The sequence below is a fragment of the Varanus komodoensis genome, unplaced genomic scaffold (genome assembly GCF_004798865.1).
Source record: "Varanus komodoensis strain SLA01 unplaced genomic scaffold, ASM479886v1 scaffold43, whole genome shotgun sequence".
NCBI lineage: Eukaryota > Metazoa > Chordata > Lepidosauria > Squamata > Varanidae > Varanus > Varanus komodoensis.
In genome coordinates, this window is record NW_025335985.1 from 6,353,624 (window position 1) to 6,367,901 (window position 14,278).

Consider the following 14,278-nt stretch of genomic DNA (forward strand, 5'->3'; position numbering starts at 1 on the left):
TGCAATACAACAGGATTCCCGAGAACCCAGCCCAAAGAGTCGCTGCAGCTGCTGGGACAAATATTTTACCAGTCACCGTCGTCTGGTGGGGGGACGGCAGTCAGGCCCGTTTGGGCACTGAGACGTTTGCAGTTTGTTTAGCTACGCGAGGACAGGCCGTGTGGGCATGCGCTGCTTTGGGTCGATCACAGCCGCCTCTGCTTGGGACAGATTTCCGAAGTGGGCTTGCAGCGAGGGCGGCAACAGGCGAGCCATCGCCCCGTCAGGGCAGCTCCCGTGCAGGGCAACCAACGCAGCCAGCGATCGTGGGGTGCTTGCCAGTGCCACGTGGAATGAAACGAAGCCTTCCGAATACGTTTCTTCTCCCTCTCTCTGTACTGCACTGCACACAAGGGGGGAGTGATGAATTTGGCTAGGGTGGCCTGGTTTCCAGTAGCCCTGTGCTGACTCCCTTCTTGCAGCTTCTACGCCTGTGTTGTGAGGTAGGTTAAAACAGCATTGCAACGGGCTGACGACTCCCTCTTCCCATCCCCATCCCTTAAGAAAGGACTCCAACTGGGCGTAAGCTGTTGCAGAAGCCTGTTTTGCTGAGGAGGAGGAGGAGGGCAACACCTTAACGAATGAATAAAATTAAGCGGCTGCATGTGAAGCTCTCAGCTCACAAGCCTCCCATGGTCACTAGCGGAGGCAGGGAAGCCGCGGAAAGCACAGGGCCAGTGCAGCTGCCCTAGCGGCTGAGTGGAGGGTGGTTTTGGAGCGAGGCAGGGCTGCTGGGAAAGTAGCCGAAGAGCCAGCGGCCACACCTGGAGGCCACACCTGTTGTTGGCAGCCAAGGTAGTGGAGGAGCGGCAAGGCGTATATTGGGTCCAAGTCTCCCTCTCTCTCACACCCACCCGTTCGGTGGCTGGTCTCCAGTGAAGGATGGCATTGAAGTGACCCCGTCCTCTTCTCTGGCGTTCGAGGGACAGAATGAGACTCCCAAGGCAAGTTTCATACATATGCTTTTTAATATTAATTCTGTTACACTACGCACAACCAGTAACAATGATAAATACTGCAATGGAAATGTTAAAAAAATATTATACATGTATCGTGTCTTCCAAAACCACATTTTAAAAATAAATTAATGCGTAAACTCGATGGCAGTTTAAAAAAAAAATTACACACACAACCGAACGGATCTGTTTAAGGCAGTATTCTACATGATGGGAAAAGGAGGACTGTGCTACACTGTTTGGATTAGAAAAGCGAAAGTTAAGACGAACGTTGCTATAAGATGGAAGCCGACTGACCAGGAGTGGGCGTCCACCAAAGAGGACCCCACCCCATCTGTGTGGCAAAGGTTAGAAGGGCAGGGATACCACAGATGCGTCCGAGCTGAGCCAGGCTCCACACCCTTCCACGGCTGCCTAGTTGGGAACCAACGCCACCGCACACCCGCTTGTGGGACACACACAGCAGAGTCAGGAACCGAGAGGAAACCGACAGCCCGGCTCATGATCCAAGCCGCCGCCGCCGGCTCTTCTAGGACATGGGACTTCCATTAAAAGAATGGGGGTTTACTACACAGCCAGCCATCTCCGTTTTCTGCCCCGGCAGAGCACAATGTTGAGGAGTGGCACTCCCGAAAAATTGGCATTTTAAGAAGTGCCTCCATTTGGGAGTGCAGTGCAAACAGGCGCACCTCCTCCAGACAGTCCTCTCCGGAAGGGCTCACATAAAATCCGTCCATGGCACATGTTCAGGCAGGAGAGCACACGGGTCCCATGCCGAAGGTCCGCCAGGTTGCGGCAACACGCGACTGATTCGGGGCCAAAGGCTGTGTCTGCCTTGGGGTGGGGGGCAGGAGAGGGCAAGGAGACACGATTTAACAGATAGTGCAAAAAAGAAAATGTTCTCTCACCCGTCACAAATTAAAAAGGAATAGCTGCTTCTTGCCAACCTTTTCTGGGGGACGACCATTCACTTCCCCTAACTGTTTTGTAGTGTGTGCAATAAAATAAAATAAAATGGAATTGGGGCAGATCTTATCAAACCAGTGTTGGTAATAAGGTGCATGTTGGACAAATGCCAATGAACAGCTAAGCCAGGTCTTCTGAAAGAATGCCACACCATCTCTTTAAGATGCTTAGAGAGGAAGGTTGCTAAATGCCGACTCGAAGAAACGAAATGCAGTAAAGGAGAGCCGAGGGGAGGGGAGGACACACCAAGTTCCCACCAGCAGTTAAGGCCCACGCACCTCCCGCAGCCGCAGCAGCGGCACTGGCCAAGCAAAGCTCCCGAGGGGTCGCCAGGCCACGCGTGCGCCCAGGGCCCCACGGAAACGGCGCTGCCCATCGTTCTGCCTCCGAGTTCTGGGACAGGGTGCCATGTGCGGCAGGGCGCAGAGTGGGCAGTGGGGCTTTTTGGAGGGATGCCTTGAGCCGCCCCGGCTTGCTGGAGGTGGGGGGGGGACAAAGGGAAGAGGAGGGGGGCCTCTGGTTACACTGGATCCAGCAGACCTGGATCGGGGGGGTGGGCGCGGGCCACAGCGATTCCGAAAATCAAGGGGTGAACCGTGGATGCATGCAACTGAACGAGGTCTGCGATTCTAGGGCAAGCGACTGGACACGGAGCTCGAAGTGGCCGGTGACGACATCCCGGCTCTGCTGCTCTTCCTGCTTACTCCCCCTCGAGGCCTTGCCTGCCTGGTCCCAGTTCTCCCTGCACATAAGTCCGAATGTGGTTGGAAAACTGCCCACCTCTGACCTGCTGGCTGCTTGTTCCTTCCTAACCCACACCTGAGGCACAGGCCAAGACTGCGGACAGGTCGTGTCCTGCCCTGGCACAGCACTGGCCTGTACGCAGGAGACCACCGCATCCTAGGACAAGTGCCAGACAGGCCTGGGGGGCCCTCCTTGTTCCGCCCAGAGGAGACGCTATGTTCTCTGTGGGAGGGGCAAAACAGCAGGGAGGCATGTGGGGGGGCACGTCTTCCTGACAAACGTGCTCCCTCCTGCACAGCCCCTTATCTCAGTGGGTGCCCCCCCCCCGAGCTGCCGAGGAACAGCCTTCCGAGCATTCAGACCTGGGTCCATGCTGCTGGCGGGACCACCTTGACACGGCCTCAAGAGACATTTGGGATGCGCAGCCCAGGGCCAGCAGTGGCCCATGCTGTGCCCGAAGCCACTGGGAGGTGGGGCTCATTCAAGCCACTTCCCAGCCGACCTTCCCGAGAGGAGAGCTACGGGGGCGCAGGGGTCTCCCTCAGTGGTGGCAGGTCTTGGGGGAAGCAGCACAGACTCTGAGAGAAGGGAGTGGCACTCGCGCCGGAGGAGACCAGAGGCTGCCCTGGAGCACCTGTGGGAGGCACAGGGCCACGAAAGGGGCTGCCCATCCCCCCTGCCCGCCCCTCGGGGAGTTTTCCGGAGCTGTAAACCTGGCAGCAAGGACAGAAAGGAAAGTGCAGCCTCAGAGGGAGAAGGAAGCGCCATGAAAGAAGGGGAAAGCCAGCTTGTACTGCTCTGGTAGGTTGCTGACGGATAGGAAGTCTTGTTTCTTCCCGAAGAACCTCCAGGATGCTGGGATGTCTTTAGCTCTTAAGACTCAATCTGTCAAGGGAACGTTGCCCTTGAACCATCTGTTAAGAAAACCGCACGTTGAAAGAAACAGTGAGGGGGCACTGCTCGGACTGAATGTCCCTGTAGAAGTAGGACTGGAAGGAGGCCCGGACAAGAGCAAAGTGCTTCTAAGGGCTCAGGTGACACCCTCAGCCGAGATGCCCCGCTCCACCACTGCCAAATGATCCTGAATCGGGCACCCTCAAGAGCCCACCTTCACAGGCACCCACATGGCCGGCCCGTCACAGCACTGGAGAAGAATGAGTGTGCCTTCCACCTACGTTTGCCCTCATGCTAGAATACGGCACATCTCTGGTGCCTCTCCGACCCAGCCCTGCATTGTGGGAGCCGCTGCAGCCCCCTTCCGGGGCTCCAACCTGCGTCCCCGGATTTCACGCTGTGGCTTTCTACCTGCGCTTCTTGGGGCGTGCAATCGCGATTGCAGCACGGACCACGAGCAGTCCCTGCAAGGTCATTTCAGCCGTGCAGTGAAGGTTGGAGAGAGAAGAGAGAAAGGGAGAGAGAGCACTCCAGAGTGAAGGACAGCCTAGTTACTGAGGCCTTTCTGGGGGTGGAACGAAGTGGGAAGACTGGTCTCTGTGCTTCTGAGGAGGAGCCAAAGACTGAAGCAGCACTGCTGTGCCCTGGAAAACTGACAGGTAGCTGACGGGATCTCTAAACATGGAAAACAAATGAGGCATCCGGCATTTGAACGAACAAGGAAAATGGAGATGTGCCGGGCCAAGTCTCCTTCAAGCACACGGGGCTTTTCAGAGCGCCACCTTGTCTGGGCTTCTGTGCCAGGTTCCAGCAGGAATTTCAATGAGCTGTACCATAATCTTCCTCTTCTTGATGTCAGGCTACTTCATAATTTGTTGCTATGGAAACAAGCGCATCTTGGCCAAGCGTCTCTCAGTAAGAGGCAAGTGGAAAGGGTTTCTCCGACACCGCTTTCTCCCTCCCTGACAGGCACAGAACGAGTTGGATTTGGAAAACACCTGAAGGCTCCTCAGCGTGACAGATGAAAAGAAGAGTGGGAAAAAGCGTGAACTGCACCTGGCAGACCCTGTCTCCATCTCTATGGCAAAGCGGCTTCGTGGAAAATGGCAGATCCTGCCGTATGAATCAAAGCCACGACCTGATGAATTATTTCAGTCCCAGTGGGCAGTCCGGACTTGTGTTGGCCACCCTGACCTGCTTCCCAGAGAGAAGGCAGCCACTCAGATCACCAGCCGTCTGCAGAGATTCTTGAAAGTGGTGGAACCGCCGCTACGATGGGGTTTCGCTTCCCCGGGAAGCATTTTGAAATATTTTACTTGGGGCAAATGAGCAAGTTAAGGGCTCCCGAGGGAATGACACATGCAGGCAAGCCAAGGCTGGCAGGAGCCCTTGAATACCAAGCCGTAATTTCGTCGCGATGGAAGGAACCCGCGCTCTGCTTTGCAGCCCCAGTGCTGGGCTTGAAAGGAGCTGCGAGGGCCCAGCGTGACATGCGGGGCAAGTCCAGGCGAGCGAAGGGCGCGAGAGGCCGGAAGGGCAGCGCCGAGTCCAGAGCCACCTGCCGCAAGGCATCCTTGGACTCTCCGGTACCTGCAACCCTATTTTTCTAAGTTTTGGAGGAAACCTGCAAAGGGCGCAGGAAGAGAGCTCAAACCCTAGCAGGACAGCAGCTCCGTCTGTGGTGCACAGAGAAGGGAGGACAGGGGAGAAGATCTCGAAGAGGGAACCGGGAGCCCCTTGCCATTCTCTTGTGCTGTCGCCCACATCTGTGGGTTCTCCTTCCCTCGCCTTCTCTAGCTCTGCGTGCTGGGGAGGCCGTGCTGCTCGGAGGCCTGCGATCCCAGTGCGGGCACCGCAGCAGCCGAGCGCTCCAGCCCTCCCCGCTAGCGAGCAGCCGTGCACTCTGGCTTGGGCCAAGCCTGCTGCAGGGCCTCGCTCCGCCTCCACACGCAAGCTTTGGGTCTGCACGCCCCGCTCTGGCCTCTGTGGGGCTGGGCCGTTCCATAAACACGGACCAGGTCAAGCTACGCGTCCACGTCTCGTTCCACTGGTCTCTGACCAGCTGCAAGCTCCATGATTTTCTGATGAAGCCACCTAAAAAGCTGCCTTGCATGCCATTTCCTTCATACACCTTTCAAATCCAGTGGTTACCCACCCACAGTGACCCTGTCTTCTGCTCCTGTTTGCTGAGTGCAGACAGACATTCTGGCTCTCCACAGAGGAGGAGAAGCCAGGATGTGGGCACTGAGGGTCTTCCGTCACGAGACTGGCCCGGCTGAGTGAGTCCCGCCTTGCGCCATGCCCACCTCTCCCCTCTTCCTGCCAAAGCACCTAAAAGCACCTTCCTCCTCCTCCTCCTCCCTAAGCAAGCTGGTATTTGCTTGATCTCAGCCTCCCCGCAACAGAGCTGGGGGCATCAGAGCTGCAGACTGGCTTAGAGGTCTGTTCTGGAAAGGAGAACGGCAGGACGCCGCTTCCGCTCCCTCCTGGCCTGTGTGTGGGCAGCTGCCCTGTCCTCCCTCCCCAGCTTTTGCACCATCGAGCCCGTCGAAAGCAGCACAGAGCGACCACGGAGCGCACACGCCAGGAGAGCGTGCCAGGAGGAGGATCCACAGCTCTCCTGCAAACGGAATGCGGTCTCTCTACCTTGGGAGGGGGAGCTCAGCACTTCCATCAGGCGGGGGCCTCCGAGGGTGGGGAAAGCAGCATGCACCACGTCGGGCAGCTGCCAAAGCTCTTCTCTACTGCCCGGGGGGGGGGGGGGGGGGGAGTGGAAGCAAGATGCGGGAGGGTGTCAATAACCGTTTGGGGCCAGCTGCACGCCCCGGGGCTCCCCCCAGCAGCACCAGAAAGGCCAAGCCAGGGTCCAAGGCCAGCCCCGTGCGGCCAGGGGCCTGCTGTCAGCTGAGCCTGAAGGACCAGCAGGGGCCCGCCGGCTGAGCACACCTCTGCGGTATTTACGCTAGCTCGGCCCTTCTTGTGGAGCGCTGGTCCCTCCGGGGCCTCTCTCTGGAGCCAGAACGGTTTGGGGCGGCAGGCTTCCCGGGCAACTGGAGCCTCCCCAGTATGCCCCCTTCCCTTCTTTAGCATCCGCAGCCCCACAGAGACTCGGGGTTGTCAGGCCATCCCCACGACCCGTGAGGGCGGTTTTTCTCCCTTTCGATGCTGAAAACTGGCACGTGATTATTTGGGACCCACGCGAGGGCTTCCGTAAGGAAGAGCGTGGCTGAGGCCTCTGAACCTCTTCCCGGTGACCTGCCAAGCCACGTGCTTAAAAGCAGTTGCAAGTTTCCTGCAAGGGCCACGTGATACATGACAGCCCTTGCGCCTCCCTAAAATGCGCGCCGTTTAGTGCACTGCTAAAATGGAGCGTGTGAACACAAACCCAGGGCCACATGCTTGCAAATGCGCGCGCACTGCAGGCACGCTCCTCAGGGAGATGCGCTTGGCTGCAGCTCCGCTAACGGGACATGCTGGCAAAATCCGAGGTTGCCCCGTCCTGTGTGGAGCAGCTCCAGGAAATGGCCGCATGGCAGGGTCTGGGGAAAGCTCTCCCAGAGCACCCCGGAGGCCTGCGTTCACACGATCCGCTTCCAGATGGCAACACTGCGTCACTCATTCGCCTGTCTTATATCCACTCCCACCTCCAAAAACACACAGACACAAAGCCCAGGAGCGAGGAGAAGCCAAAAGTTTTGTTCCATTTTATGACTCTGCACTGGCCTCCCAAACTCTGTGCTGCCATCAAGGATGTTTGGTGAACTTGGAGCGGACTCGGAGCTCTAGTTTCACTGACGGAAAGCCCACACCAGGCAGGCCAGCTCAAAGATGAGCTGAAAGGTTATTTGCCAGTCCCGGTCCTTTGATGCACAGGCAGGGGGAGAAGTTAAATTCAAAGCAGTTTTTTCATGGTCAATGGTGCGTGGAAGATAAAAGAGCTGGGTTGGCCAGAAATACAAAAGATGGCAAAAAGACAAAAACTTGAGCGCTACCAAAGTAAACATGCAGGACTGTGTGGGGCTAGCAACTTAAACAGTGTGTAAAAATTGAATATGATTTGATTTATCTCTAGGTAGAAGTTCTCAAAGGGATTAAGATGCCTTTTCCAGTACAATCTTCCTAGGTTTCATTTCTGATAAGGTCACCTCACTCTGTGGGCAGAGGGTCTTAAACAAAGGGCGTAGTCTTTGGTAGGAGCCCCTTGTGGCTCGTGTCTGGACCGGCCGCCAGGTGTTCAGGACTCTGCGCTGGCCTTAATTTCAAAAGCACAGCTCAGCAGGACAGTGCACCTAAGCGCCTGAGCCCACGTCGCCGACGTGGCGATCTTGCTCTCACTTGCTGAAAGCCCCTTATTTCTGCCGCCTGGGGACTGCAGAGGCTTTGACCCAGCCACCTTCCCGACACCCAGGGATCATGGTATACACTGACACAAGGCTGGCCTGCACAGCATTTTGGGATAGGTAGTCCCCACAGACACAATAATCTACTGGGGAAGGGACAGAAATCACTTGTTGTGCTCATCAACAGGGGGCTTCTAGACCTGTAACGATTCACAAGCACAACTTGGCCACGAAACTCAGCGGGAAACATGCCAAGGCAGGGACTGGCACGGAGGGGAAGCGAGGGGGCAGCCCAGTGTCGGCGGCACGTGAAACTTGGCCGCGAGGGCCCTCCACGAAGTGTCAAGTTGTCAAACTTTGGGGATGTTTAGTGTGCACAAACCTTGGCACCACCCAAACTGAGCAAGCGAGGGAATGCTCTGGCGGGGGTGGGGGGGGGAGCCAGACCTGGGAATTCCTTCTCCTCGCTGCGGAGGCACCGTGCAGGGTCAGCGGTCACGCGACGCTGCAGGGGCTGCTCTAAGCACCGAGCGCACTAGCGCTGCGCATGACGGACGAGCGTGCCTTGCAGCGGCCTGCGCCTGCCGGCAGCGTCTGCGCGGCACCCGACAGCGAGACGGGCCCTGCACTGCCAGGACCCGCATCGACGCTGCTCCCTCGGGCTCAGCGGCACAAGCACAAACACTGCCCCTTCTGGAAGAGAGCAGTTTCCCTCTTGCTACAATCCGGGGAGCGGCCACCTGTTTCCTGGGGGAAGAGCAGCTAATCCGGGGGCATTCGCCTGGGAGCACAGCTTGCTTCTCACGCGCCCGCTCCTGGAAGGACAGGGCCCTTGATGTGGGCATCGCTGCTTCTCCAGCTCCTGGCACAAGCCCCACACCAGGCAGGATGCGGCAGGCGGGCAGGTGGCCAGCAGCTGCTGGCCACGCGATGCTCTCCTTCAAAGAGCCACAGAAAACCTTCCTCTCAACGCCGTTCGTGGGAACCTCACGTGGGTCCTGACAGAATCTGCGGTTTCTCACTTTCTCATAGCAGGCTAGGATTCTGGAACGCAAGCATTAAAGCCCACAAGCAGGGCTGGTTTGACTCTCTGGACAGGCTTAGGGGAATGTCCACTGATTGCTGTGTGGAAACCTCCCGCGATACCGCCTTGGTTTTGCCCGTGGGCTGCCTGACGCTGATTTCTGATGTTGGTTCCTCCCGCTGCGCCTCATGCCTGCTCCCACGTCCCTGTTCAGGGTCAGTCCATCAAAGAAGCAGCAGGCTCCCCAAAAAGGAGTTTACCCCGTTATTTCCTTCCTGGTCTGCAATGCTGGCACTTCAGGCCCTGGCCTCAGCCCCTGCAGCGGCCTCCTCCCGTTCCGTCCACCCCAACCCCAAACCCTGTGACACAGCTCACAAACGGGCCCGAGTCCAGAGGGAGCCAGAGGCCTTTCTGGACCCCCACGGCCCACTCGCGGTGCCTCACGCCTCCCTCGCGGGAGTCCTAAACACAAATTGGAAGAGGATCATAAAATGAATTTCTTTTTGGTTTTTCCTGGCTCCATGAACACAAAGAGGTGCACGTCCTACCATAGGAGGAAGCAATGGCTGTTAAGTTGTACAGTTAGAGTGGAGAGGCTGGCCACCCCTTGCCAGCTTCCCCGTTACTGGATGTGGCAGGCAGTGGAGGAGGTGGCTTGACAGCACATGCAAGTGGGGTTGACCGACTTGGGGGGGATCAGGTCCAGGTCCTCGTCGTCTGGGATCTCATCCAGCCGGTAGCCATCCTTTAGCAGCTGGATGTTCAAGTCCTGGTTGATCTGCTGCAGACAAAGAGGCACGGGGTCACGCGACCGGTCGCTCCAGCCCGTCTCCCGCGTCCAACGGGACCCGACCAAGCCGCGACAGGCTGCAGGGCTTCGGTCTGGGTTTCAGAAGACAGGCGCGAGGGGAAGCCATGTCTCAGCACCGATACCCCCCACTCTGCACATTCAGCTCCTGGTCTCTCCTGTGAGGACGTCCAACGGGGGGAAACCCCGACTGCCTTCCGGGGAGCCTAGGAAGTGACCGGCAGAGCCTGCCAGCGCCAGATAAAGGCTTCCCCATCCCTGCCAGCTGGAAATTGAAGCCTGGGTCTTTGGCATGCAAAACAGTTAAGGATGACTAAGCGATGGGCCCAATCCCAGGCCGTTGCTAAGACGGTAAGCATGGCTGCCCACGTTTGATTGGCATTTACTTGTCCCGCCTGCCAGCAAATCTTTGCAAAAAATGTTGAGATACCAGACAAGGACACGATCCTTTTTAGCACTGGCCCGCTAAAGACCTAATGCAGATTACGTAGTGGATCCAGGGCGAGGGATGTGTGAGCCGTCTGCCTGGGCTTCCAGCCTGCTTTCCCGCAGCCCTGAGGCCGGGCTCCCGGAGCGTGTGCCCAGCATTCGAGCAGTGCCCTCCACGAGCGAGCGGGGGCCCACTCGAACACGCCCCGAGCAGCAGCCTCTGCTCGGCTTCACGTGCTGCCGGCCGTCCTGCCCTGGATCCAGGGGCACCTGCAGACTTCCCACTGGGCTCAGCTCACTTTCCAAGACAGGGCTGAGCACAAGAGGAGGTCTGTGAGCGCGGGGGGGGGGTACTCCATGGAGCTCTGTCACCACACCATCCCAGCTGGCTTCCCACCCAGGCACCAGCCAGCCCCTAGGGCTGTTCGGCCTCTCGGATGGAACCACGCCAGCCCCCGTCAGGCCCTCCTCTGGGCTGGGAGGCTGAACTGTGGGCGGGGGCAGAAGGCTCCACCAGTGTGTGCTGCCTTCCCAGAAGAGCAGGGCACTGTTCAAATCGCTCGCCCTCTGGGCAACGACAGGCACGTCTCATCCTGAGAGGGAAGAGCGAGTTGAGGGGAGTGGGACTCACCTCAGCTGACGAATATCCCGAGGAGGAATATCTGGACATGTCGAAGTCATCATCGCTGCAGAGGAAAGCGAAGGACAGTGAGGAGAAGGGCCCTCTGCGGGCAGGGCCGTCACGGAGCGAGCTGGGGAGCAGCCCCGCTGGGCCGCCCCGAGGTCGGGCCACCTGCACGAGCCACACTCACCCAGGGGACCGTCCGGGGCAAGTGCCGTGGGCACCCGGTAAAATGCCCTGCCTCCCACAACCTGGTTCCCTCCAAATGCGCTGGATTACAGCCCCCATCATGCCCAGCTGGCATGGCCATAAAGGAACCACAGCATTTCATCGTGCGCAAACCGGCGACACTGCGCGGCGCCCCGTTCTATACCTGTCTGTGTCCAGCGCTACCAACGGCTTTTCATCAGGACTTTGATCTAACGAAGAATAGCCTTTATTGGGAACAACCAGCCTGAAAGAAAAGCACATGGCAAGCGTCAGCACGCCCACCTCGGTTGCAAAGGCTTGCGTCGAATCGATCTGCATCTGATGCCCAGAGGCCAGAGAGCGAACTGGGGTGGGCCGACTGACTGTTCGGAGGCTCCTGGCCAGTTTCTTGCCCAGCTCGACCCGCTGCCCTTTCCCTGCAGGGTCCCCGCAAGGCTCGGGGGTCAGCCTCTGAGGGACCCCCTCCTCTGCCCAGGGGCTGCCGCCATCCGTCTCCGAGGCACCTCCTGCAGCTAGGCGCGGCAAGAGGCCCCGGGCGACGGCTGTGGCGCTGCTCCAGGCATGCTCTACGATTCCGATTCCGTAGCTCACTTGGTGCCTGAGCAAACGCCTTCCAGGCAAACGAGAGGCCCTCCAGTTACTCTGGCATTCAAGCTTCGGTTCTAGTGACGTTCTTGCATCACTTTTAAGTGTGCTGCTTTAGTACTGCTTTTCTCAAACTGTAAGCTTTTGTACACTGAAAGGGGAGTAAATGTTTTAAAGAGCGCTTTCTTAACTTACGAGCTCATCACACAGTCATGTGATTGAGTTAAAAGAAACACCTTTTGCCCTTGTAAGAAAGCACCTGTAAAACCCTCACAATGCTATCAGGACTTTAAACAGAGAGTCCTTTGGCCCTTTTAGGGCTGACACATTTGTTCACATGGCATAAACGTTCAGGGACCAGAGACTGTCAGATGCACAAAAAGCTGTACACTCAGCAAAGGTACACAGCTGGTAATCGGTAGCATCCTAGCATGGGTAAGTTAATCAGCACTTGTAGTGGGGGAGGAAGGCAACATTTCTGGTTAAGGTTTTTCTGTCTTTGCAGAATGGCAGCTATGAAGCCTGGGTAACAAAGGTTGGCGACACTCTGCAGGTTGCTCATTAGAAATGTGCCTCTCATACCATAGAAAATCCAGTTCACGCAATCAGTATCTCTTCTCTGCTCCAGAGTAACTTGATTGTATTAGTAACTGCATTACTTCCCATACAGAAAAGTTTTTACCTCAAGAATGCAACGATGAGGCGCTATTATAAAAAAATGGAACCAATGACTATTTGGGGACACAGGTGCATTTTAAAGAAAGAGGGTCAAGTGTGGCACCAGCAATCAGCAAAACTCTTGGTAAAAGCATTTTTCAGCTGACTTGCAGAAAATGGCAGCAATTCTCTGTGTCATTTTAGGATATTTTCCCCCTTGAGAATACTTCTCCCAAGTCCTCTTCTCTATAAGTCAATTTCTGAGGAAACAAAGTAGATCTGTGCCATGTTTTTGGGCTCAGAAAGAGGTTTCTCTATCCTAGCAGAAGATCTAGCCAACGTTTTCATTCTTTTTAACAGAAGAACAGTGCATTCGGTTTCAAAACATGCGAAGGTAGGCGCTCTGGGGATATTACTAATTCCATCAATTATTTTTCCATTAATTACTTGATGAACTAATGTCTGGTGCTCATTTCTGAAACGAAGCCTACTAAATTTACATGCATTTTAGCATTAGATAACATTTTCTTCACCTATAAATGCCTTTTAATTTTCTACTGTAGCCCTCAAAAGCAGAAAAATAACAGGTTTTTGAAATATATTAGTAGTATTATTTTACTTTGCGGCTGCCCAATTGCCAAAGCACTCTGGTTTACGGTAGTCGGATTATGATGAATGCTGGAATTGTCCTGACTCCAACTAAACATCAAAAAAATGAAGGCCTCTTAAACATAAGAAGGTAACTTGTATTTCGAAGAGTACTTTGAAAAAAGTAAAAAAAAAAGGGGGGGTCAAATTCAAGGCCTTGAATCCACCTGGCATACCATCTACTGGCCCTCAAAGCGCATTTCCTGGGCTCTGCAGGAACTCTACCCACCTGCTGCTCACGTGGGCTTGGGACCACAATACCTGTTGCAGGTATTACCACAACGCCTTTCCCAACCACCATCTGCTTGGACGCAACACCTGGCCTCCAAGTGCCAACTCTGAGGGAGGCTCAGAGGGTGGAAAAGGGGAAGGTTTTCCCTGCAGTTCCCCCCATCTCCGGAACGACCTCCCTGCTGAGAGGACCGTCCAGGTGGCCCTTTTTGCTTTCCTTCCATCTGGCACTGGCAAACACCCCACGATTGCTGGGTGCGTTGGTTGCCATGCACGGGAGCTGCCCTGATGGGGCGCTGGCTCGCCTGTTGCCGCCCTCGCTGCAAGCCCACTTCGGAAATCTGTCCCAAGCAGAGGCTGCCGTGATCGACCCAAAGCAGCGCATGCCCACACGGCCTGCCCTCGCGTAGCTAAACAAACTGCAAACGTCTCAGTGCCCGAACGGGCCTGACTGCCGTCCCCCCACCAAACGACGGTGACTGGTAAAAAGACCAAGGCAAGTACACTAAATCCAGAAGATGCCGACAGGAGCCAGCCCAATGCCTTCATGAGGCTCATCAGCAGGGCACCAAAGCATGGCAAGACACGTCCTACAGGAAAGTCTTCAGGTTCAGCTGCCTGTGGAGGTGAGGCAGATGATGGCCTGAGGCAGGACCTTCTGGGGGTGCTGAGATTCCTCCTCCGAGGAGCTGTGTTGGTGCAAGGAATGCATGCAAGGAGCAAAGAGCTGAAAGGGGTCTTCCAAGGCTGCTCAGCCCGACTCCGTTCCTGCAGCATCCCTCATAGGTGGCCGGCCTGCTTCTCTTTAAAAGTCTGGGGCAAGGGATATCCTCTACCGTCCGAGGCAGGCTACCCCACTGTCTAACAGTTCCTAACGTAAGTAGGAATATTTAAGCAAAATGTTTTTTTTTTTTGTCATCTGAATGTCTGCAGGCCCCACCCTCTGGAGCAAGAGGAAACAAATTTGGCCAGGCGTTCACATATCTGAAGACGGCCTTCATCTTGCCTCTGCATTGTCTCCTCTCCTAGATAAACATGGCCAGCTCCTTCAGTGTTTCCTCACCGGACCTGGTCTGTGGGGCCCTCGCCGTCTTGGCACCCTCTTCCAGGTACATTCCAACTTGT

General features: G+C 56.2%; 1 protein-coding gene across 2 annotated transcripts in view; it reads right to left on the bottom strand.

Annotated features, from left to right (window-relative positions):
• Positions 1–988: 988 nt before the first annotated feature.
• FAM219A (family with sequence similarity 219 member A) overlaps positions 989–14,278 on the bottom strand; it is a 55,414-nt gene continuing 42,124 nt past the window's right edge. The window contains exons 4-6 of one of the 2 annotated variants that reach the window (XM_044443922.1): positions 11,196–11,276; positions 10,832–10,886; positions 989–9,741 (exon numbers count right to left, since the gene is read on the bottom strand). In XM_044443922.1, the coding sequence (XP_044299857.1) occupies positions 9,586–9,741; positions 10,832–10,886; positions 11,196–11,276 (292 nt within the window). In that variant the 3' untranslated portion in view covers positions 989–9,585. Of the gene's footprint in view, positions 9,745–10,831; positions 10,887–11,195; positions 11,277–14,278 lie in introns of both variants that reach the window. The other variant, XM_044443921.1, reaches the window with a different exon arrangement.